The sequence below is a fragment of the Ictidomys tridecemlineatus genome, chromosome 16 (assembly GCF_052094955.1).
Source record: "Ictidomys tridecemlineatus isolate mIctTri1 chromosome 16, mIctTri1.hap1, whole genome shotgun sequence".
Lineage (NCBI taxonomy): Eukaryota > Metazoa > Chordata > Mammalia > Rodentia > Sciuridae > Ictidomys > Ictidomys tridecemlineatus.
The window spans coordinates 10,862,597-10,886,369 of NC_135492.1; the positions used below are offsets into that span (position 1 = coordinate 10,862,597).

At 33.2% G+C, this 23,773-nt stretch overlaps 2 protein-coding genes and 1 non-coding gene across 3 annotated transcripts in view; 2 read left to right on the forward strand and 1 right to left on the reverse strand.

Moving 5' to 3' along the window:
• Positions 1 to 23,773, reverse strand: part of LOC144371438 (uncharacterized) — a 395,907-nt gene that overhangs the window by 168,164 nt on the left and 203,970 nt on the right. The gene's annotated exons all lie outside the window — the stretch shown is intronic.
• LOC144371468 (cohesin subunit SA-1-like) lies at positions 1,965 to 22,653 on the forward strand. Its single transcript, XM_078033776.1, has 3 exons — positions 1,965 to 2,190; positions 5,911 to 5,984; positions 22,558 to 22,653. The coding sequence occupies exons 1-3, from the start codon at positions 2,041 to 2,043 to the stop codon at positions 22,574 to 22,576; spliced, it is 243 nt and encodes an 80-aa protein (XP_077889902.1). The 5' UTR covers positions 1,965 to 2,040; the 3' UTR covers positions 22,577 to 22,653.
• Positions 14,416 to 14,490, forward strand: Trnaa-agc (transfer RNA alanine (anticodon AGC)). Its single transcript has one exon. It is a non-coding gene; the product is annotated as a tRNA-Ala (tRNA).

Here is a 23,773-nt window from a genome sequence, read left to right on the forward strand (position 1 = left end):
AAGAAGAAGGCACTTCAAACCCTCTGTCATAATATGAAGGCTAAATCCCGTTGGATTACTACTTTATTAAAAATTTATTTTTGGTAATACTAGTAAAATTTAATAAATACTCTATGCATTAATCAGTCGTTTTCAGGGGACTAAAGAAAACATAATTGTCAAGTTGTATCTATCTCATAAAAGTAGAAGACTATTCTCGATCTATTTGTTTATGTGTTGATAAGAAAAGTAAAACTTTTGGTGAAGTCTTAAATTTACAGATTTAGAAATATTTTAACTCAAAGAGTAAATTATATTATATATGGCACTTTCCTGAAAATGTTTGCTCATTTTGCATTTTTTGTTTATTGTCGTAAGTTGATTATTTTCTTGTTTATATATCTGAGCTGAGAGGAGAGTCATTTCATAACAGAGTTTAGTATCAGGATTCATAAAAAGATACATAGCTGAAAGCAAAAATGACTAAACTCAAGAAAATCTGTGCCTCATTTTCCACTGGTAATTCCAGGCGGAGTTTATGTGTTAGTTTTAATACTTTCCAAATCCTTGATCTTCAGTTCATTTTGCTTTAGAGATCCAGAAGTTTATACTGAACCCCTGTTGGTTATCACTTTGTGTGCTCAGAATGCCTCACTCAGATAGTTTGTCCCAGATCCTTCTGTCTTTGAGCTATTTTCCTTTCTAATATAGATTAATTAAAAAAGACTTTTTTTTACCTTTATTTGTAGAGTCACATATTCTACTGTTGACAATGTATAAATAAACCTGTAAAACACTAGCTTGTATTTTGAAACACAAGAATGTTTCTCAGTGTATTATTTGCGATATCATATCTCAGGAAAAGAAGTATTAGATGCATATCTAAATTGTCATTAACTTAAATGTGTTTGTTTTCAGGATTTTTGTTTTATATTTTGGTTTTAGGGCAGCAACAGTGTTGACATGAAACTGGCCAAAATATACAGTTTAAGAAGAACATTGGGAGTATGCAGATAGATCAATAATAGATTAATAGATAAGTAAATAGACATCAATCCAGCATTATGTATGTTATATATGTAATTAAAAGGAAATAGAATTTTAAAAGAAATGTATGCTCATTTTTAGTTAAATTGATATGTTAGCAGATATGTGAATCAGTTCTAAAGCACTGGACAGCTCATTTTTTATTAGTGAACATTTATATTTGGGGATGAATTACCTAAAAGGAACAAAAAGGGAAGTTATTTACCAACACAGAGTGTCTTATTTCTTTACCAGTATTTCCCATACTCTGTCTCAACAGTGAAGACAAGTATGAATGAATAGACAAATAAAAATTTGAGATTCATGTTCATACTGTTGAACAGATGATTTACAAACAGAAGTTTGAAAATATTTAATAGGATTTACAAATACCAGGTGAACATTTAAGAGTACATTAACACTGTGACTGAAGAGAGTATCTTAATTGGAAATTCACAGAATGCATTTTTTAAAGAGTTCAATATGATCAGTGTTTTTTTTTTTTGAGTTGAAAATTGTGCAGCTCACTGAAGTGAGAAAAAGAGGGAGAAGACCATCTTTGGTGTTACAGGGATCATAAATTGTAAACATTTAAGGGACCTTGATGTATGTACATAAAGGCATTAAGGAAACATTTGTACACACAGATCTGGTGGTCAGAAGAGAGATATAAGCTTGATATAAGCTTGATTAGTATGCCAACGCTAAGGTGTTTGTATTTGGAAGTAGAGGGAAGAGATTGTTTAAGATGCTGCTTAAATCTTTCTGGCTGATAATTAGGATGAAGCTCTTTTTAACTAGGCAATGTTAACAAGCCCAACAGATTTTTTTCTTAAGGAAGAGAAAATTATGTTCAAGACTAAAAAAGATGAGTTTATTTCTATAAAATTACCATTTTGAAAAGTTTAAATTTCCCTGAGTTATAAAACAAATTGTACTTTTATCTTTTATTCATTTGCTGTATAAATTTGTAATCCTTTGGATGAAAGTATGTTTTGTAGGTGAATATTATAATATTTCTTATATTTCATAGCCATGAAGCTCATGACTTCTCTGGTGAATGTTGCCTTAAACCTCAGTATTCATCAGGATAATACACAGAGACAGTATGAAGCTGAGAGAAATAAAATGATTGGGAAAAGAGCCAATGAAAGGTTGGAATTACTAATTCAGAAACGTAAAGAGGTAAGTAAATTTCATTGTAACTGATGGAATATGTAGTAAATGTAAGTAATTTTTCTTTGTTCTCTGCAGAAAGGTTTATATTGATTATTATTATTAGTTGTTCAAAACATTACAAAGCTCTTGACATATCATATTTCATACATTTGATTCAAGCACATTATGAACTCCCATTTTTACCCCGTATACATATTGCAGATTCACATTGGTTACACATCCACTTTTTTACATACTGCCATACTAGTGTATGTTGTATTCTGCTGCCCTTCCTATCCTCTACTATTTTTAAAATTTATTTTTAATTTGTTTGATCTCAGAGTTCTCAGATAAAACTGGAATGTTCATTGCTGATTGGCTAAGTGCCTTCTGAGGTAGACAAAGATCATAGACAAATCAATTTTCAAAAGAAGGCTGTCTGAAACTTAGGCAGCTCAGAAAGGTTGTCAGGGTATAGACTCAGAAAGCACAGTAAATAATTAAGTCATAACTGTAGGCCAGAAAAGTTGTGTTTCTAGGAGAAAGCCAAAGCCTGCTGATATATAAGGTATTACTGTAAATTAGGTTGGTCCAGATTTTGTTTGTTGTTGTTCATTTGTTGTTTTCTTTTGTTTTTTGTTGTGCTCATGATTGAACCCAGGAACTCATGCAAGCTAGGCAGGCTTTCTACCAATGAACTATACCTCCTTCCATTGGGCCCAGTTTTAGACTGTTTTTTTTTTCTTTTGGGTACTGGAGATTAAAACCAGAGATGCTTTACCACTGAGCTACATTCCCAGCCCTTTGTATTTTTTTATGTTGAGACAGGGTATTGCTAAGTTGCTGAGGCTGGCCTGGAACTTGTGAGCCTCAGCCTTCCAAACAACTGGGATTACAGGTGTGAACTACTGCACCTGGCTTAGAATAACATTACACATATATTTTGAAACATTTTAAAACTGGATTTTTAATAGGAACATTTTTATCATCTAATTGGAAGTAAAATTTTTAGATTTGTAATAATCTACCTTGTAGCTTGAGAAAAGAGTATCATATTGCTGAAAAGGAATTGTGTGTGTGTGTGTGTGTGTGTGTGTGTGTGTGTGTATGAATAATGTGTTATTCATGGGTAAGAAAAAGCAATGTATCTCTAATATATTTTTTAAGAGAGAGAGAGAGAGAGAGAATATCTTTTTAATAGTTTTTTAGTTTTCAGCAGATACAACATCTTTATTTGTATGTGGTGCTGAGGATCGAACCCAGGCCACACGCATGCCAGGCGAGCACGCTACCATTTGAGCCACATCCCTAGCCCTCTCGAATATCTTTATTATCCATTTTGTATAAGTTTTATAGGACTGCTGGAATGATGTACCACTATCTGAGTAATTTGAACAAGTGAAATTTATTTTCTTGTACTTTTGGATGATAGCTGTCCAAAATCAGGGTGTTGACAAGACCATGTTCTCTCAAGGCGTTAGGGAAAGATATGTTCTAGGCTTCTCTCCTAAGAGCATGACTCCAGTCTTCATGATGTTCTTCCTGTGTATGTTTGTCTGTCTTTACATCTGTTCTATTTATAACCAGTACAAGTCATGTTGAATTAGAGGCCTGCCCTACTCTAGTGTGACCCCATTTTTAAGAATTGTTTTGTCACAACCTTGTTTCTAAATAAGGCCATATTTTGAGTTACTGTGCATTACAACTTAATTGTACAAATTTTTGAAGAACATTTTTTAACCCCTAAGACATTATGCTTGAAATGTTGTGGAGGTAAATATTGGAAAAGGGCTTTATTAAGTATTGCCAACTAAAATGTAGGACTCTTCTCTTTTTTTAATGCTTTTATTAATTGTTGATGGATCTTTATTTATATGCGGTACTGGGAATCAAACCCAGTGCCTCACATGTGCTAACCAAGAGCTCTACCACTGAGCTACAACTTCAGCCCGTAAAATGTAGGACTCTTATGAATCAGTTTTCTATAGTAATTAATAAAGCAAAAGGAATTTTTATAACTTACAATAAGTTACCATAATTTGAATGATTTACTCAAAAAATACAAATGGTGCCCTATATGATGAATTACTTAAAATTATTTTTACCTTACAGTAGAGCAAAAGCCATATATATTTAGAATAAAACTCTGCTTCAAATTTTATTTTTCTTTTTTTTCCAGGCTAGTAGTACATATATTCTCCTGATGCTGGACAGTAGTGGTTCACATTCAGCTACACAATCATAATACTCTCTGAGGTATACTGTATTGCCAGTAGTTTTTTTGGATATTGTGTTGTCAGTTTTTTTATCCCATCATGGCTACAAAATTCCCGTCTATGTGTATACATTAGATGTTCAACACTCTATTATAAAATAGGCTTTGTGTTAAATGATTGCCCATCAGCAGGCTACTAGTTTAAGTGTTGTGAGCACATTTAAGGTAGGTTAGGTGATGCTGTGATATTTGATAGGTTAAATGCATTGCTGACTTAACAATATTTTAAACTTAAAATGGATTGATCAGGATATAATACTATCTTAAGTTAAGGAACATCTTTCCCTGTTCTCAAACTTAGTAAAATCTGAAATAGCATACAGCAAAGAATAAATCTGAAGGAATTTTATTATCATGTTTTTAGCAATAGCAAATATGTCACTGGCCATTATTACACAGCAAATGATAAGATAAATTGGAATAATAAATACCATATCAAGGGCTGGGGATGTGGCTCAAGCGGTAGCACGCTCACCTGGCATGCGTGCGGCCCGGATTCGATCCTCAGCACCACATACCAACAAAGATGTTGTGTCTGCCGAGAACTAAAAAATAAATATTAAAAATTCTCTCTCTCTCTCTCTCTCTCCTCTCTCACTCTCTCTTTAAAATAAATAAATAAATAAATAAATACCATATCAAGTGTCATGTTATAGCACTGCTTTTGAGTAGTAAATAAACTTTATCTCTAATCACTGATGTTGCCTGAAACTTATCTTTCCTGTAGTAGTTAATTTTGTTCCATTACACCACTATTTTCTCTTATGCCTCCTAATTGAGGAACTTGGCCTACTTTCAGTTTTGAATTACTCAGATGGAAAGTAATATTTGGATACTTTAGATGGAGAAGGAAGTTCTTATAGAATGACAGATATATTGATCACTGATGATCCCTTATCTAAGGAAAACAACACCAAGCCAAAGACCTGATTTGGTGAGATGTGTAGAAATTTAGGCCTATTCAAAAAGCAGATGATACTTTGGAGATAGGAGCCTGATCACTTTACCTTGTTAGTCATTGTGTAGTATATATCTATTTTTTCTTCTTGTTTCTTTTCTCTTTAATAAATGGGGACTGAATCTAGAGGCACTACTGAGTTCTTTTTCAATCCCCAGTAGTTCTTATTTTTTTATTTTTAGACAGGGTCTCACCAAGTTGCGGAGGATCTTGCTAAGTTGATACAACTGGCCTCAAACTTGAATTCCTCCTGCCTCAGGCTCCTGAGTCCTTTAAATTACAGATATTCACTACCATTCCTAGCTAATCCGTGTCTATATAGAGACAGCAAGAGATTTAAGGTGATAGAGCTGTAGAAATAATGCAAGTATACTGGTTATTTCAAACATCTATTGCATAATGAGAGAAAGGATAGATAATAACCAGGATTTTAAAACAGTTGGAAATGTTCATTCCAAATAAAATGGCCAGTTTTTCAATTTGCATTTTTTACTGTCTTTTCTCCCCCCACCAGCTACAAGAAAACCAGGACAAATTCGAAAATATGATGAACTCTATTTTTAAGGGCATATTTCTTCATAGATACCGGTAAGGGATTTTTAAAGTCATTTAGAAAGTCTTTACCTTAGATAATTATTGCTTATTTGTAACAGACTAACTGTAAAGCCATAATACTCTACTAATTATTACTTTTGTTTTCTGGAAAACAACTGTGGCTATAAATGCTATGTAAATGACATGTGGAGAATATGCACTTATTACTGCCACATTCTTCCAAACTCAGACTGTCTACTGTTGGAGGCAGCCTATGGACTTGGCATTTGTACTGATATAATATTTATGTAATTATTAAATTAATGTAGCCTTAATAAGATATGTTTTTCACATTTGAAAAAAATTAAATGCTTTACTTCTTGATCTGTGTTACTTACTGTCTTGTTTAATAATCAAATTAATGACTAATCTTTTTTGAACATGTCTGTTAAGAAGAAAGAGGACAAGAATAAGAAAGGAATTGTTAGCGAAATATTTTTTGTCATACTACATTACGAATGAGTTTAGTTTGTCTTTCTGTGAAGTCATAAAACTTTGAAAATACTACATTATAAAAGCATATTTGACATAAAATTAATAGATTGTATGTGTACCTATATTTCTGTTACTTAAATGCAGTATATGTATAGGTAGATACACTCCAATGGAAGCACTGTTTTCAGACAGATTTGAAACTGTAGTTGATAAATTCATATAAAGCAGTAGTTTAACGTAAGAAATTTTGTGTGTAGGTGTGTGTTTATATATAACTTTGAGATTTTAGCAGAATTTAAACATTTTAACTCAAAAGTATATAAATATCTTTTGAAACAGGACCAAGGCCTTAGTTTTAGTATGGATTCTCTGGTTAGATCTTTATATCTCTTTTTTGCATAAACCTTGTATATAACCCAATACTGACCCATTTATTTGAAACAACAACAAAAAGAGCTTACATGTATGTGGCATGCAGTCATGTAGTCTTTTGTTCTTTGTGAATGTATAATTGAGGTAAAACTGCACATTTAATTGTATAATTGAATGGGTTTTGACATATTATGTACCTGAAAAGCCACAAGATAAATAATAAGTCCATCAACCTTTGAAGATTTTTCTTGGCACTTTGTAGTTCCTCCCTACCTACTTTCTCAGCACTTTACCCTTGCATCATCCTGTTCTGCTATTTGATTCATGGTTCTCTTTTAGACTTTTGCAGCAATAGAATTATACAATATATACTTCTCATTAGTCTTGTTTTTTTGTCTAAAAAAATTAGTCTTTCACCATTAAATGTATTGTTTACTGTAAGGTTTTCATAGATGCCATCTATTAGACTGAGGAAGTTTGTTTGTTTCTGTTCTTCAGAAAGTTTTAATTCAGAATGTACATTGGATTTTGTGAATTGCTTTTCTGCATCTAGAGATCATTGTGTAATTTTCTTTTTGAATATTGTTAATGTGATGAGCTGAGCTGTTTGACTTTCATATGTTTACATTTATTCATGGGTCAAAACCCACAGTCTTGTTGTAGTTTTTTTCTTTTTATTTTTAATGCTATATTTTTAAATATTATTGAATGTGGTTTGCTAGAATTTGTCCAAGAAGTTTTGCATCTTCAAAATATATTAATCTCTTTTTATTTTAATGGATGTATCTGACTACTTTAGGTATAAAGATAACAACACTGAAATTGTAGATTCATTTGCATTTGAGTAAGATTTTTTTTAAATGAAGTAACTTTTTTTTCTATAGCTTTAGTTTATTCATTTATTTTTTATGTGATGCTAAGGATTGAACCCAGGGCCTCACATGTGCTAGGCAAATACTCTACTACTGAGCCACAGCCACAGCCCTTGAGTAAGATTTTTAAATTAGGTAATATAGTATTTCTACTTTGTTCTTCCTTTTCAAAGTTGTTTTGAGTATTATAGGTCCTTTGCAGAATACAAATTTTGGGATAAACTTGTCCTATTTTACACTAAAGCTTCTGAAGTTTTCATATGAATTGTAATGAATCAATTCTTTTCTAATTGTTTTCATATTTTATCTTGTAACTGCGATTTTATTATTTTGTGTTAGATTGTTCCCTGCTATTACACAAAAATACAGTTTTTAAAATTTGTACAAAGTAATTTTATCCTAGCAGTTTTGGTCAGGGTGTGGTGAGTTTTGTTTTATTCTGTTTTTTTTTTTTAGGTTGTTTAGAACTTTTCTACATGTGAGATACGGTCATTTTTGAATAAAGAGAGTTTTACTTTTTGCTTCTGTTATCTCTTCATTCTTTTCTTTAAAAGTATCTTTACTTCTAATTGATGCATCGTAATTATACAAACTCATGGAGTATAATCTGACACTTAATACATGTGCACAAATGTAGATAATGTCAGGGTAATTAGCTTATCTGTCACTTAAGGCATTTATTATTTCTTTGTGGTAGGAATATTTGAAATTTTCTCTACTACCTATTTTGAAATATTTTCAGTTAATTGTTGTGAACTATAGTTAGGCTGTTGTGCTGTAAAACATTAGGAGTTATTTTTCCTATCCAGCTGTACCCTTCTACCTGTTAATAATTCACTCTCTGTCTTCTTTTCCCCATGTCCTACTCAGGCTCTGGTAACCACCATTCTCTTCTCCACTTCTTTGAGATCCAACTTTTGTTCTATATATGTCGAAGAACATATTCTTTCTGAGCCTGACTTGCTTCACTTAATATAATGTCTTCTACTTCATCTCTCGTCTCACAATGGACAATCTTTCATCCTTTTGATGACTGAATAATATTTCATTGTATCTACATATCACATTTTCATTATCTATTATTTTGTCAGTAGGTGCCTAGGTTGATCCTTTATTGCCCATTTTTTTACTGTCTTTGTGAAAAAGTCTGTGTCTTTCAGTCTTTTGAAAACTGGATTGTTTTTGTCTTGAGTTTTTGATTAACTGGTATATTCTAAATATTAGTCCCTTGTCAGATACATGGCTTGCAGATATTTTCTCTGTTCTGTCAGTTATGTCTTCATTATTTTGATGGGTTTCAGTATCATGAAGAAGTTTTAGTTTATGACTTTTTTTAAATGAAGTAACTTTTTACTTCATTTACTTTTTACCAATTTATCACATATATTGTTTCCTGTGTTTGTGAATTGATAGCAAAAAAATATCTTTTCCCAGACCAATGTACTGAAATATTTCTCTATATTTTCATCTAGTAGTTTTATAGATAGGGGTCTTACATTTAATTTTTTTTATCATTTTTTTGTAGTTTTCTTTTATATGGTGAAAGATGGGGATCTAGTTTTCATCTTGTGGATATATATATATATATACAGTTTTTCTGGAACAGTTCAAGGAAGAAACTTTCCATTCCTCAATGTACACTATGGATACCTTATCCAAAACTGTCCACTGTTATTTGTGGATTTATCTCTAGGAACTCAATTCTTTTGTACTCTATGTTAACACCATGTTGTTTTGGTTACTATATCTTTTGAAGTCAGGTATTATAGTACCTTCAGCTTTTTTTGCTCAGGACTGCTTTGGCTGTTTGGCACCTTTTGTGATTGCATAAAACTTTTAGTTATGTTCTGAGAAAACATATTTGCTTTGTTAGGAATAATATTGAATTTGTAGATTGATTTGAGTACTGTGGATATTTTAATAATAAAGATTTTTTTACTCCATGAACAGGAAGTGTCTTTCTATTTACTTTTGTCCTCTTCAATTTATTTCATCAGCATTTTGTTATGTTTGTTGTAGAGATTAGTCACTTGTTTAAACTTATTCCTAGGTATTTTATTTTTACTTCTTTTCACTTAAGTTTGTAGGTATTGCGAATGGGACTATTTTATTGATTAGTTTTTTAGCAATTTTGTTTTTGGCATGTTTAAATAAAAAAAGCTACTGATTTTTGCTAATTGTTATATCCTACAACCTTAATGAAATTTATCCTTTTTAACAGTTCAGAAGAATCTTCAGTTTTTTCTATATATCAAATCATGTCCTCTATAAACAAAAATAATTTACTTTCTTCTTTCCTATTTGGGTGCCCTTTATTTCTTTCTCTTGCTTTATTCCTCTGCCTAAGATTTCCAATATTGTGTTGAATGAGAACAGTGACAATAGACATCATTATCTTTTCCTTCATCTTAGAGGTAATGATGTCAGCTTTTACCTATTCAGAGTATTGGTTACAATTTTGTCACATGTGGGCTTCATTATCTCAAAGTATCTTTATCTAATTTTTTGAGAGTTTTTATCACAAAGGGACATTGAATTTTATTGAATACAGTTTTTCTATTCACTGACATAATTAGATGATTTTGTCCTTTCTTCTATTAATGTATTACTGTGCTAAGTTTATTATTTTGAACCTCCCTGTATCCCCGGGATAAATTTAATTTGATCATGGCACAGGATCTTTTTAATGTACTTTTGTGTTTGATTTGCTAACATAGTTTTGAGAATTAATGCATATTTGTTCATCAGGGATATTGATCTGTAATGATCTGAGTCTTGGGGGGAGGGGGGGGGCAGGGATCAGAGAGAGAACTCGCAGCAGTTGATCACAGAGCCACATCCCCAGCCCTATTTCGTATTTTATTTAGACACAGGGTCTCACTGAGTTGCTTAATGCCTCAGCCTCCTGGGCCACTCAGATTACAGATATACACCACCACGCCTGGCTATAGTCTCTTTTTGCTGTTGTTTGTTTTTGCCTCGTTTATTTATCAGAGTAATGCTATCTTAACAGAATAAGTTTTCAGGGGTTTCCTCCTTTTCATTTCTTTAAAGTATTTAGAGGAGAACCGGCATTATTCCTTCTTTAAATGTTTGGCAGAATTCAGGCATGAAGCCATCTCATCCTAGGCATTTCTTTGGTAAATTTTTGTATTACTGGTTATTGATCACTTCTGATTTTTGTCGTTGTGATTCAACTTTGTTAGGTCATATGTATCCAGAAATTTATACTTTTCTTCTAGGTTTTTCAATTTATTCCTATATAGTTATACATCATAATCCTTAATGATTCTTTGTATTTGTATTCCCTGATGTTATTTACTTGGGTCTTCTGTTTCTTTTTTGTTGTTGCTATTGATGTTTAGTTAGTCTACATAGTAAAGATTAGTCAGTTTTGTTTATCTTTTAAAAAATCCCCTTTTTATTAATCTTTTGTATTTTTTAAGGCTCTCTTTTATTTATTTTTGCTCAATCTTTTTTTTTTTCTTCTACTAACTTGGGGTTTGGTTAATTCTTTTCTAGTTCTTTAATTTACATCCTTAATTTGTTTTTTTGAAATCTTATTTTTCTAATGTAAGTACTTGCTACTATAAAAATTACCTATTTTTTCTGCTTTTACCATATTGCCATAAGTTTTAGAACATTATTTTTATATGTTTGCAAGAAATTTTTAAATTTCCCTATTGGTTAATGAAGAGAATATTTTCTAATATGCATGTATTTCTATAGTCAGTGTCTAAAATTCTTACTGTTTTTCTAGTTATATTCCATTGTTTTCAGAGGAAGATACATGCTTTGGCTTCATTTTTTTCAAATTTGCTGAGACTTATTTTGTGACCTAACATGCCTGTCCTGTGCTTATCCTTCAGAATTGCATTATTCAATCTCCATGTATTTATATAGTTTCTGTAGTTTTCTTGGCCAATGAATTTATTTTGTTATGATCTGATATTATGCAAAGAATTATTTCAGTTTTTGAAAAATGTTTTCAAAGACTTGTTTTGTGTCCTAAAATAGGGTTTACCTTGGAGAACATTTCATGAGCATCTGAAAAGAAAGCATATTCAGCTGTTGTTGGATGAAATATTCTGTAGATGTCCCTAACTCCATTTGGTCTATAGTAGGTTTTATTTGTGTAGTGTCTTTGTTGATTTTATAGTTGGATGATGTATCTATTGGAGAATTATATTGAAGTTATCATGATTGTTGTATTGGAATTTATCTGAGTCTTACTGTCAAATATTGTTTATTTTGTCTCATTCAGTGCATAGGTATTTGGGGGATAATATTTTCAATCTTTATTTTTTCTTGTTGGACTTTTTTCTCTACCAGTGATCTTTTTAGCCACTTTTTTTTTTTGGATTAAAATTTGCTTCTTTCTGATGTAAGAGTTACCACCCCTGCTTCTTTCAGGCTCCATCTGCATTAAATATAATTTTCCATCTTTTCATTTTCAGTCTGTGGATGACTAATATACTCTTCTAATGAGATTTATTCCTTTCCGAGATCTCCTTATTAAAACTTCTATCATCTTCTGTGTGTAGAATTTTCTATTTTTCTATAGTATTTGCTTAGTGGTCATGATTTCCTTTTGTTTATGCTTATCACATAAATTTTTTATTTCTTCTTAGAGTCTGTCACATAATTACTGGAAATAGCAATCTAGGTTTATAATTACATTCTTTCAGGGCTTGAAACAATTTGTTACAAGCCTTCCTGGCCTTTAGAGTTTTTGCGGAGAGATTTGCTGTCATTGTGACTGGTTTTCCTTTATACATGACCTTGGCATTTCTGTCTTGTAGCTTTTAAAAATTCTTTACTTGGTCTGTATTTTTGGTATATCAGTGTCATATATCTCTCTTGTTCTATGAGCCTTGTTAGGTCTTTTAATGTCCCATATTTCTTAGATACTCTGCTCATGTAAAGTATTCTCATTAATATTTTCTCTTCAAGGCCGAAAACTTTGTTTTCTACATCACCTAATCTATTAGTAAGACTTTCAAATGACTTTTTTATTTGATTGAGGTTTTTATTTCCAAGATTTCTGTTTGGTGCTTTTTATAAATCTGTATCTTTAAATTGAAATGCTCTTTTATAGCCTACCTTTCTTCCTTTAGTTTATTTGATAGATGTTCTTTTACTTCAGTTATTATTTCAACCAATTTTTGAATTTTTAAAAACTATTTTTAGTTGTTGATGGACAATACCTTTATTTTATTTGCTTATTTTTATGCAGTGCTCAGAATCAAATCCAGTGCCTGACACTTGCTGGAGGAGCGCTCTACCACTGAGCTACAACCCCTGTCCAAAAACTTGTTGAATTCTTCATCTGACATTTTCTTGACTTCAGTGTCTATGAAATCAGTTATTGGAGAGGTGTGAATTTTGAAAACTATCTTATTACCTTGTTTCCTCACATTTTTTGTATTTCTGGGTTGATATTTTCACATCTGCTAGGATGATTATCTCTTCCAGTGTTATGTAAGGAACTTTTTAGTGAGCTGTTTCTCTTAATTGTGTGCCCTGAGTTGGGAATATGTCTATGTCAAAACTCACACCCAACATTGTTTTTATATTCAGTCCCTCACCCTGTTTTGAGAGGAGATACAATCAGCTGTGATCAATTCAGAACAAAGCCATATACTAATAAACCTTCAAAAAATATTCTGAACATGTTCTTCTCAATCTCTTTTATCTAAAAGTGGAAATGTGGAGTAATTCTCTAGCATAAGTTAAGAAATTAGGTATTAAAGAAAGTACATTGCTATTAAACTGTGGGGTCATGATGAGGAAAGAGGGAAAGGAAATGGCAGTTGAGAGACAGGAGTAGAAAACACAAAAAGAAAAAGAGGGAGAGAATATAAAGTGAACGAGGAGAAAGAGGAATGAGTAAATTCATTTAATTCATTAAATATATATATATATTTATATATATAATTGTGTTAATGAATACAATATTAAATAATAGGGAGAAACCTAGCAAATCAATATAAAAATAATATCTTTGAAATAAAAAACTATTTTTAAATTATTTCTTACTAAACTAATTGAGATGGAGAGATTTCTTATTGGGCCTTCTGGATTTGAATTTCATTGGGTTTTGGCAGGCTTAGTAAATGCCCTCACCTCCTAGTTTGCCTGTAAGTTTCTCTGGATGTGGAGGTAATAACCTCTCTAGCCCACCTCAGATGCTGTTTGGTATGCTGTTGTTTGGTATGCTGGGTGTGCCTATGGCTTTCTGGAGGGTGAGAGAAAGAACCCCTAATTGTCTGTAGTTTAGCATCCAGTCTCTTCCTGGTTGGGACTGCAGTTTTATGTGCCGGCCTATAAAACTTCGAGTCATTGGCCCTTATATAAAGAGTTTGTCGTATTTAGATGCAATGCTATCTTAAATCAAAATGACGTGTTATATCTGAATTTACAAGAGAATGCATATTATATCCCAAGAAGATAATTAGCTCTTTTTCTTACTGGAATAAAAAAAATTTCTTGTCTCTTTTAATATATAAAAACTAAATACCTTTATTATTTTTTTCCTTGTACCAGGAATGGAACCTCTGAGCCACATCTCTATTCCCTTTTTTAATTTTTTTTTGAGACAGGTTATCACTAAGTTGCAGAGGCTTGATTTAAATTTGCGATCCTCTGGGGCTTGGGTTGTCGCTCAGCGGTAGACTGCTCGCCTAGCACGTGCGAGGCACTGGGTTCGATCCTCAGCACCACATAAAAATAAATAAATAAGGGCTGGTGGTATAGCTCAGTTGGTAGAGTGCTTGTCTAGCATGCATAAGGCCCTGGGTTCAATCCCCAGCACCACACCAAAAATAAATGAATGAATGAATGAAGGAAGGAAGGAATTTTTTTTAAAAAAAAAATTGTGATCCTCCTGCCTCAGCCTCACAGGTTGCTGGGAATAAAAGTGTGCATCACTGCCCTTGGCTAAAAACTAAGTAACATTCATGTTTTAAATTTTCCAGGGTTTTATCACAGTAGAGTGTTTTAAAAGAGTTAAATAGATTTGTTGAAATCTAGAATACTTGGTCTAAAAATGTATTTCTACTTCTAATCTCTTAGAAAGGGTCTGACTTTGACATGAATCCTATATCATCAAGTCCTGAATAAGTAATCCTCAAAATAACCAAGGGTACGAAGAAAAAACTATGGAAATTTTTATTAAAAAAAACAAACAACAACAACAACAAAAAAACCCTGACATTCTATAGCTCAAACTGCCAGGTATTCATAAACATGAAGATCCACCCCTATTCCTCCACCCCACCCCCCAATACTGGATATTGTTTACCTAGGGCAATACCCATGGTAGGCAGTTGCTCTACTACTAACTTATCCTCTTTTTTTTTTTTACTTTGAGATAGGCTCTCTTTAAGACATCCAGTCTAACCTTGAATTTGAGATCCTCCTGCCTTAGCCTCTCAAGTAGCTGGGATTGTGAGCATGCACCACTGTGCCAAGCAGCAGCATAGAAATTTTATAACAATTTAAATCATTGTGTTAGCATAATAGCTATCAGAAGCCTTTTTTATATATACCTTTATTTATTTTTATGTGGTGCTGAGGATCAAACCCATTACCTCACACATGCTAGGCAAGTGCTCTACCAATGAGCTACAACCCCAGCCCAGAAGCCATTTTATTTTTTAAAATGCAATTATAAGGGGCTGGGGATGTGGCGCAAGCGGTAGCATGCTCGCCTGGTGTGCGTGCAGCCCGGGTTCCATCCTCAGCATCACATACAAACAAAGATGTTGTGTCCACCAAAAACTAAAAAAATACATATTGAAATTCTCTCTCTCTCTTCCTCTCTCTCTCTCTCTCCCTCTCTCCCTCTCTCCCTCTCTCCCTCTCTCCCTCTCTCCCTCTCTCCCTCTCTCCCTCTCTCTCTCTCTCTTTAAAAAAATGCAATTATAGGGGCTGGGGTTGTTGCTCAGTGGTAAAAAGCTCATCTAGCACATGCGGGGCCCTAGGTTTCATCCTCAGCACCACATAAAAATAAACGAGTGGAATAAAGGTATTGTATTTACAACTAAAAAAAATAAATATTTAAAATAAAATTCAATTATATTCTTAGATATTTATTTATTTATTTATTTATTTATACTGGGATTGAACCTAGGGGCACTTCACCATTAAACTATATCCCTAGCCCTTTCTAATTATTTATTTATTTGTTTTAATTATATACACACACACATATTAGTTGTAGATGGACACATTACCTTTATTTTATATGTTTATTTTTATGTGGTGCTAGGGAACGAACCCAGTGCTTTATGCATGCTAGGCAAGCTCTCTACCACTAAGCCACAACTCTGGTCCCATCTAATTTTTTTTATCTTGAGACAATATCTCACGAAGTTGCCTAGGCTGTCCTGGAACTAGTGATCCTCATGCTTTATCCTCCGCAGTAGCTGGGATTACAATCATGCACCTCCCATGCCTATCTTTTTTTAATTGATGATAAAAAGAGATTCTTACCTCTCCCTGTCCCCAGATCATCATTTGAAGGGAAATCTAATTAGCATGTAGTGAGTTTTTTTCCCGAATATATATCTTCTGTAAGTATTTTAACACCCTTTTCTTTGCAGTAATAAATCCCAAGCTAGACTCTGTTTGTTTTGTTTTGTGTTTACTCCCTATATGAAATTGGAACCTTTGCATCTAAGTCCACCTCAAGTTAATCCAACTAGATTTTACTTCACTACGAGAATGTAGAACTATACAGTGCACACTCATCATACATACACACACTCCTATATTCACCAAGACAGTCTCTTTTGTAGGATTGGATTAAAGTTTTGCACTTTTATTCCCCACCACTACCATCCCAGTTCTTTCCCCTATTCCCGCAGTAGAGTATTCTTCTGAATTTATGTGACGGTTATCAGTTTTAAAATAACTTAATGTATGACCACAAAGTCTTGGGAAACCAAATTTTTGGTGTTTCTTACCATCAGTTTTTGTTTTGTTTTGTTTTTGTTTTTGTACCTGGAAGTGAACTCAGGGTCACTCAGCCACTGAGCCACATCCTCAGCCCTTTTTTGTATTTAGAGACAAAATACAATAGCAGTAGTGAGTTTCACCTCACTGTTGCTGAGGCTGGCTTTGAACTCACAATCCTGCTGCATCAGCCTCCCTAGCTGCTGGGATTACAGGTGTGCACCGTCGCACCTGGCCTCTAACCATCAGTTAAAAAATTATTAAACTGCTTTTATAGAAATCCATTGTCTAGGTGAAGGAGGGGAGGTTGATTTCCCTTGTACATTGTTGATAAAAACATATGAATATTCAGTGAAATTATTTCTTAAATCTCTATCAGCCTCAATTATTTTATTTTTTAAAGATTGCAAGTATTAAGTAATCCCCTCTACATTTTTCTTTTATCATTCCCACTCTAATCTCTTTGCGTCTGTTTTTCTGAGAATGAGTCATTGTCTTCCTGTTTCGTTCATCTGATTGAAACTGCACCCTCTTGAACCTGTAGCCTCTGTCCTCAGATTCATCTTATGCCTCTTCCAAATGAGCTGATGAAACCTTTGTCTTGATTTTAGAACTTTGGAGGTTATAACCTCATCTGTTCTCCTGAATAAAACAAACTTTTTAAAATTGTAAGTTTTATGCTGTAAGTTGGTCAACAGAAAGAAAATCTCTAACAACTAAAGTAGTTGTTTCTGTAGGTTCTCTACCTAGCCATTTTATTTCTGCCCTTCATGGTGATGCAGAATGTGCCTAATTTGCCTAATGTTGAAATTGCATTAATAATTTATGTATTTTAGACTTAAATATCTTAAAATCTTTGAGGATTTATGCTCATAATTCTAATTGCCTTGCTCTTATAGTTTATCTGTATTGTTCTATACTACTTTTGCTTTTACCATGCTTGTTACTCCATTTTTGGTTACTACATATGAGTCAGGATAATTTAAAAAGAAAGGGGTATTTTGACTCACAGTTTAAGAAGCCTAAGAGCATGACCTTGGCATCTGCATGGCTTCTGGTAAGGGCTTCACAGCAGTTGGTTTGTAAAGAAGAGGAAAAGCAAGTAGAATTCCCACAATAGCTAACCCATTTCTGCCAGAGAAACATTCATCCACTTATAAAGGCAGACCTTCTCACCACCTTTCAAACTCTCACATTAGAGATCAAGCTTCCGCCTGAGTTTTCAGCAGGAAAAAACTATGCCCAAACCATAGCACCTGTGTGTACATTTATTTTTATACCTCTTAGTATATGCTAATCCCCATATCAGAATCTTTGTAGTGTTTAACAATCTATATTTCTTTAACCCACCTCATTTCTTCTCTTTCTTTTGACTCATCCTGAATCCTGTATCTCATAAAGTTGCCAAAACTGTCCCTCTCAAGGGAATCTTCTCTCTACCCCTGTACTCCTGCCACATACTAACACATACCTTTTTGGACAGTCCACTTGAATTTAGTTCTTCTTAACTCTTTCACAGTATTTCCATTTAAATATTCTCCTGGGAGCATAAATTATTGTCCCTTAAAGATATAACTCATTACAAACCCACATTTACTGTTATTTATGCAATATTGTTATACCACTTGATGTTTCTTACAGAAGTATTTTGCACAAATGTTAAAAAAGAATCTCTTTGAATAAAGAATCTGTGTTAATACCCAATTCTCTCCTCTAACAAATCATTTTATCCTTGATGCTTTTATTTTCTTATTTATGTAGTTATTAAAACATATTTATTGAGCAGTTAATAAGCATTAGATGCTGTGTTAAACAGCATTTATATTTGAATAAAATTTTCTTGTAATGGGAAAACAATAAAACATTAAGTGTACTATAATAGAAATAACTGAAGAGCATAGTAGAGCACTTAGCAAAAAAGCAATTGAGAATTTTCATTCCAGCAACAGGTTGTTTTCCAGTTTTCTGAAGTGCTTTTATGAATACCACCTTACCTTATTTAATTTTTAAGGTCCTGTGGTATAGGCAGGACACATTATAGGTGAAGAAACGAGACTTGGGAGGAGAGATGGTTGCTTGGGAATTTTGCTGGACAGGTGAAAATGAAACTCAATTCATGTCCTCACTATATCTATATCCATAGGTAATGGTATCAAAAGAATTTTTGAGCAGCTAATATGCACTAGGTGCTGTATTAAACAGCATTCATATTTGAAGATTTTATTTTATTTTTTAATCTGTGGGGTTTTTGGAGAGGATATTGGAGAATGAACACAGGAGTGCTTTATCACTGAACTATAATCCCTTACCCTTTTTATTTTTGGAGACAAGGTCTCGTTAAGTTCTTTAGGTCCTTGCTAAATTGCTGAGGCTGGCCTTGAACCTGTGGTCCTCCTGCCCAGCCTCCCAGGTCACTGGGATTACTGACATGCACCACATGCCCAGCTTATAATTTTTACTGTGTGAACTTGGATGTATTAATTTCATTTTTCTTGGCATTGATGTCAAGTCTATGGTTAGGGAAAAGTCAGTCATGCTATCTTACATCTGAGGTTGTGACTGTACATTGAGACAACTATCTTCAGCCTTTTGCTCATCCATTGTTGATCTTTTCTCATTATATATGTTATATAATACTTTCATCATTGACTTTCCACTTATCTTCCCTCCCGGAAGACCATATCCTTTGAGCCAGTTCTGTAAATCCCCAATTGTTACACTTGAACCTTGATACTCTTTACAATACTGTGCTCTGTCCCAGTTCATTTTTTGTTGCTATAACCATACTCGATTCTGGGTAGTTTATTTTTAAAAGTGGGTTTATTTAGCACATATATGGGGGGCTCAAAGTCCAAGATCAAGCAGCACCATCTAGTCAGCCCCTGGTGAGGACCTTCTTGTTACACCATGGCAAATGATTGCATAGTAAAAGTGGGTGTGAGAGAGTTTGCAAGGTAAAAGAAAAAGGACAGGGAGGAGCCAGGCTCTCTATTACAACCCAGCCTCTTAGGAACTAATCCACTCCTACCAGATCAGCATTAGTGCTTTCACAAGGGTGGACCCTATTCACTTAACCTCCCACTAGTCTCCACTTCTTACCTGTTTTACCACCTTTTAATACCATTACGTGGGGAACTGCGGACCAAACTCCTAGCAAATGAAGTGTTAGGAAAGAAACTATATCCAAACTATAGTATGTTCCTCTTGCATTGAATGATTAGGTGATACTGCCTTATCTGCTATTTTGTGATCTTATCTATGAAGAAATTTAACCTTAACCTAAGTGGAAATTTCTGTAGATCATGATGAGGGCTGCTAGCATTGTCCTTAAGATACCTGCCAAAATTTAAACTTCCACAGTCTTTCAATAAAGGGATGGATAGGGAGGAATCATGCCTTCTCTACCAAGGGGTATGAGTCATTTTTAGGCTCACAAATTCAGAAGAAACTAGGAATTAAAGGTCCTCACCTACATCTACCCAGATATTTTTTAGACCCCACTTCTTTCCTATCGTAGTTCTGATTTTGTCATAGGAAAATTGATTAAATTTCCAAAAAAAAAAAAAATGGCAGCACTGTCCTTGAACTGGAAATTTAATGGCCTGATCTTATTATTTTTTTCTCTTTAGGACCATAGTACAATATAGCAGCAAATACTTAGTTCCACAGTTCTTATAGTTAACTGTTATTCACCCTGCTTCCTCAAATGTCAGAATGGTGTACAAGTTAATAGTGCACATTCTTTTTCACCCACAGGTAAAAACCCTAGCAAAATACAATACTGTTCTATGTCAGGAATTGTCAGTACTTATCACCATTGGATTCTTCCTCATAACAATCCAGTCTTCAAGTAATCCAACCTCAGAATCTCATCAAAAAAGTTAGGTCACATTCCCTAGAAGCCAAACCTGAGGAATTATTGTGCTAACAGTATAGTTGTATGTCTTAACAATGGGGATATATTCTGAAAGATGTGTCACCTGGCCATTTTTTCAGTGAATAAACACAATAACTGCATGTGACTAATCACAAGATTTTGTAAAGCTGCTGTGAACTAAACATAGTATATTATTTTATAATAAACTTTTTGCCTATAAGCAGATATATATACTAAAATAATGATAAAACATATAGCAGATGCATAAGCTAGTAAGTCATTTACTATTATTGTCAAATATTATATACTGTGCATAATTTTATATGCATAGTAGGTTTGTTTACACCAGCATCAACACAAACACATGAGTAATAAGTTGTGCCATGATGTTATGATGACTACAGTGTCCCTAGATACTAGGAATTTTTCAATTCCATTGTATCTTCTGGGATCACCTTTGTATATGTAGTCCCTGATTGAGCAAAACATTGTTTTGTAGCACATGATTAGGTTTGTACTCAGGAGTATCCTATTGGAAAATATGATAAAGCAGGAAACAGCCCAACAGGTGGTTTCAGAATAAGTCTAGACTCTGCAAAATCTCACAACAAACTCTAGAGAATAAATTACATCTCAAAGTTTGTCCTACCAGAGTTAAGACAGTTAGGCTGTTTTACCATTATGTCTTTCTACTCTGGTTATGGGCATTAGTCTGGGAAAGGTGAGAGTGGAGTGGAGTGAATAGGAGAGGAAAGGTGAAACATAATCTCTTAGGAATTTCTGTGCCAGGTGGGTCTTTTCAACCATGGTGGTTTCTTCAGAGAAAGGTGTGTATAGGAATCATTAGCAGTTGACAGAGGCTGAAGAATTAACAAGTAAAGGGAGTTTGGGTGGAGTGTTAATTGCACCTGGTATAAACACTTCAGATTTCTCCTACATGCTATAACTAACCTTAACAGATAATATCACTTCATTCACTGCTGTGCTATAAGTAGTTGAATTAGCTTGCAAGAGGGTGATTATACACACTTCTCCATGAATGAGTTCAATGATAGTTCATTGGTAGTTCAGTATCATCTATGGAAGGTATATTTATGTTATGGATCTTTGCATGCGTAACAAAGTGGGCCCTGTTCCCCAGAATGAGTTAGTAAATCTTTTACCAGCATATCCCTGTACTTAGACGTGTGTGTGCGCACGCTCACGCATGTGCATGTGCTTTTGAGATTTTGTTTTGTTTTGTTTTGTTTTGTTTTGTTTTGGTTTGGTTTTGGAGGGGCAACTGGCATTGAACTGAGAAGCACTCAACCACTGAGCCACTTCCCCAGCCCTAATTTGTATTTTATTTAGTAACAAGGTCTCATTGAGTTGCTTATTGCCTTGCTTTTGTATATGTAGTCCCTGATTGAGAGATGTGGGATGTGGCTCAGTGGTTGAGCGTTCAATCCCCCGTACCAAAAATAATAATAATAATAATCCCTTGAATCCTTTGAGAGTGTTGACTAAATTTCTAGATGATGCCATACACATTCTGTTTACACTGTGCCAACAACCTTTACTCTTAATTAGTGACTTTATATTAAAGATATTCTTCTGGTAACTCGCACCTTTAGGACTTTACACTGTGTCATTTTCCCAGTGTTTTAAACATTCTGCTGTTTCTCTGTTTCCTTACTACTCTCCTTGGAATGTAAAAGGCATCCAGTAAATACTTGTTGCATGAATAAATGATAACTTTAATATGAAATTAAGTTTTGCCACAGGATTATTCTATAATTACATATAGAACAAATGAGCATTCCCTTCTCTAATTATGATCATAAGTTAAAAATTCTAAGTATCACTGAATAATATGAGAGATACTCATTATAAGGTCAGAGTTGATAAATGTTTGACACAGTTATATTCACAAGAAACTAAGGGATTTTCAATGTATTTTTAAATGATTAAACTGAAATTATTTTATTCTTCATAAAGACTTCAGTATTTTTATTATAATCTTTTTGGCATGGAATTAACTGCTTCTTTTGTGTTTTTATTTGTATCTCTGAAGCAAGGGGAAGTCAGACTGAAGTGTTTGAAAGCTCTACAGAGTCTATACCAATAGAGAATTATTTCCCAAACTGGAGCTATTCCCTAACCGATTCAAGGTAAGCATTAAGAACAGTGAGCTTATTATTTTCATAGTACCTACATTATTTCTCATTATAACCTTGTACTTATAGCTAGTTTATCAAATGACATTACTGTAATAAGTGTTTAATTCCTGTTCTTTACTACATATTCTTTAAATAAACCTGCCTGAAATAAATGAGTATCTACTTTACCACAAATACACACAAGAGTTCTTGTTTCCTTAAAAATATCTTTCTTGTTTAAAATTATTTCTTTATATATCTTCTTTAATGAATATATTAATTTTGTAACTAAAGGTTTCCCTGTCACAGTGTTCTGGGAATGCCAGTTGATGAGAAAGATTTTAAATTACAAACATTCTAGCATCTCCTTTGTGAGAGTAGAACTATGAGAATATGATTTCAAGAATAAAGTTTTGCATTTAACCTATCATTAGTGTGGCACATATGCCTCAGAATACATAATCTTAAGTCTTTCTCAGCTTTTTTATATTTATGATTTATTTTTTTAGGATCGCATTGTATCAATGACACTTGACAAAGAATATGATGTTGCTGTGGAAGCTATTCGATTGGTTACTCTAATACTTTAGTGAGTTTATTTTTTAATATTTTGATATTTTAATGCCCTTTTCTCTGCATTATTGATACCCTTTTGTATATAAAGCCCTTAAATATATTTATCACTTCAGGTTCTACTTTTAATACCTTAAGGTTTTGTTCCAAACAAAGTATTCTTTTTTTTGATTATGTGTGGATTTGTTTTGTTTTTGTTTTTCATTTTGACTGTTGTCTCTTTCCTCCATATTAAAGTTTTTTCATGCAATCTACAGAAAATCCAATGAAATATCTTCCTCTTTAAACAAAAACAGAGAAAGAAGTCTTCAAAAGAAAGGTCTCTCAAAAGGGATAGGTTTTTCAAATAGGCTTTTTGGAATGTATATAAAACCAAAAGATAGGAAATAAAGCAGGTAATTGTTTTATTTACAAAATGATCAAAATAGATTTTAAAATAACAATTTTAAGAAAGCTATTTAAGAAAAATAGCTTTTTCATTACAAGTTTGACTATAAAAGTAGAATCTGTAAGAGAATGTGATTTCTAGCAAAATTGTTACATATTCTTCTCTATATA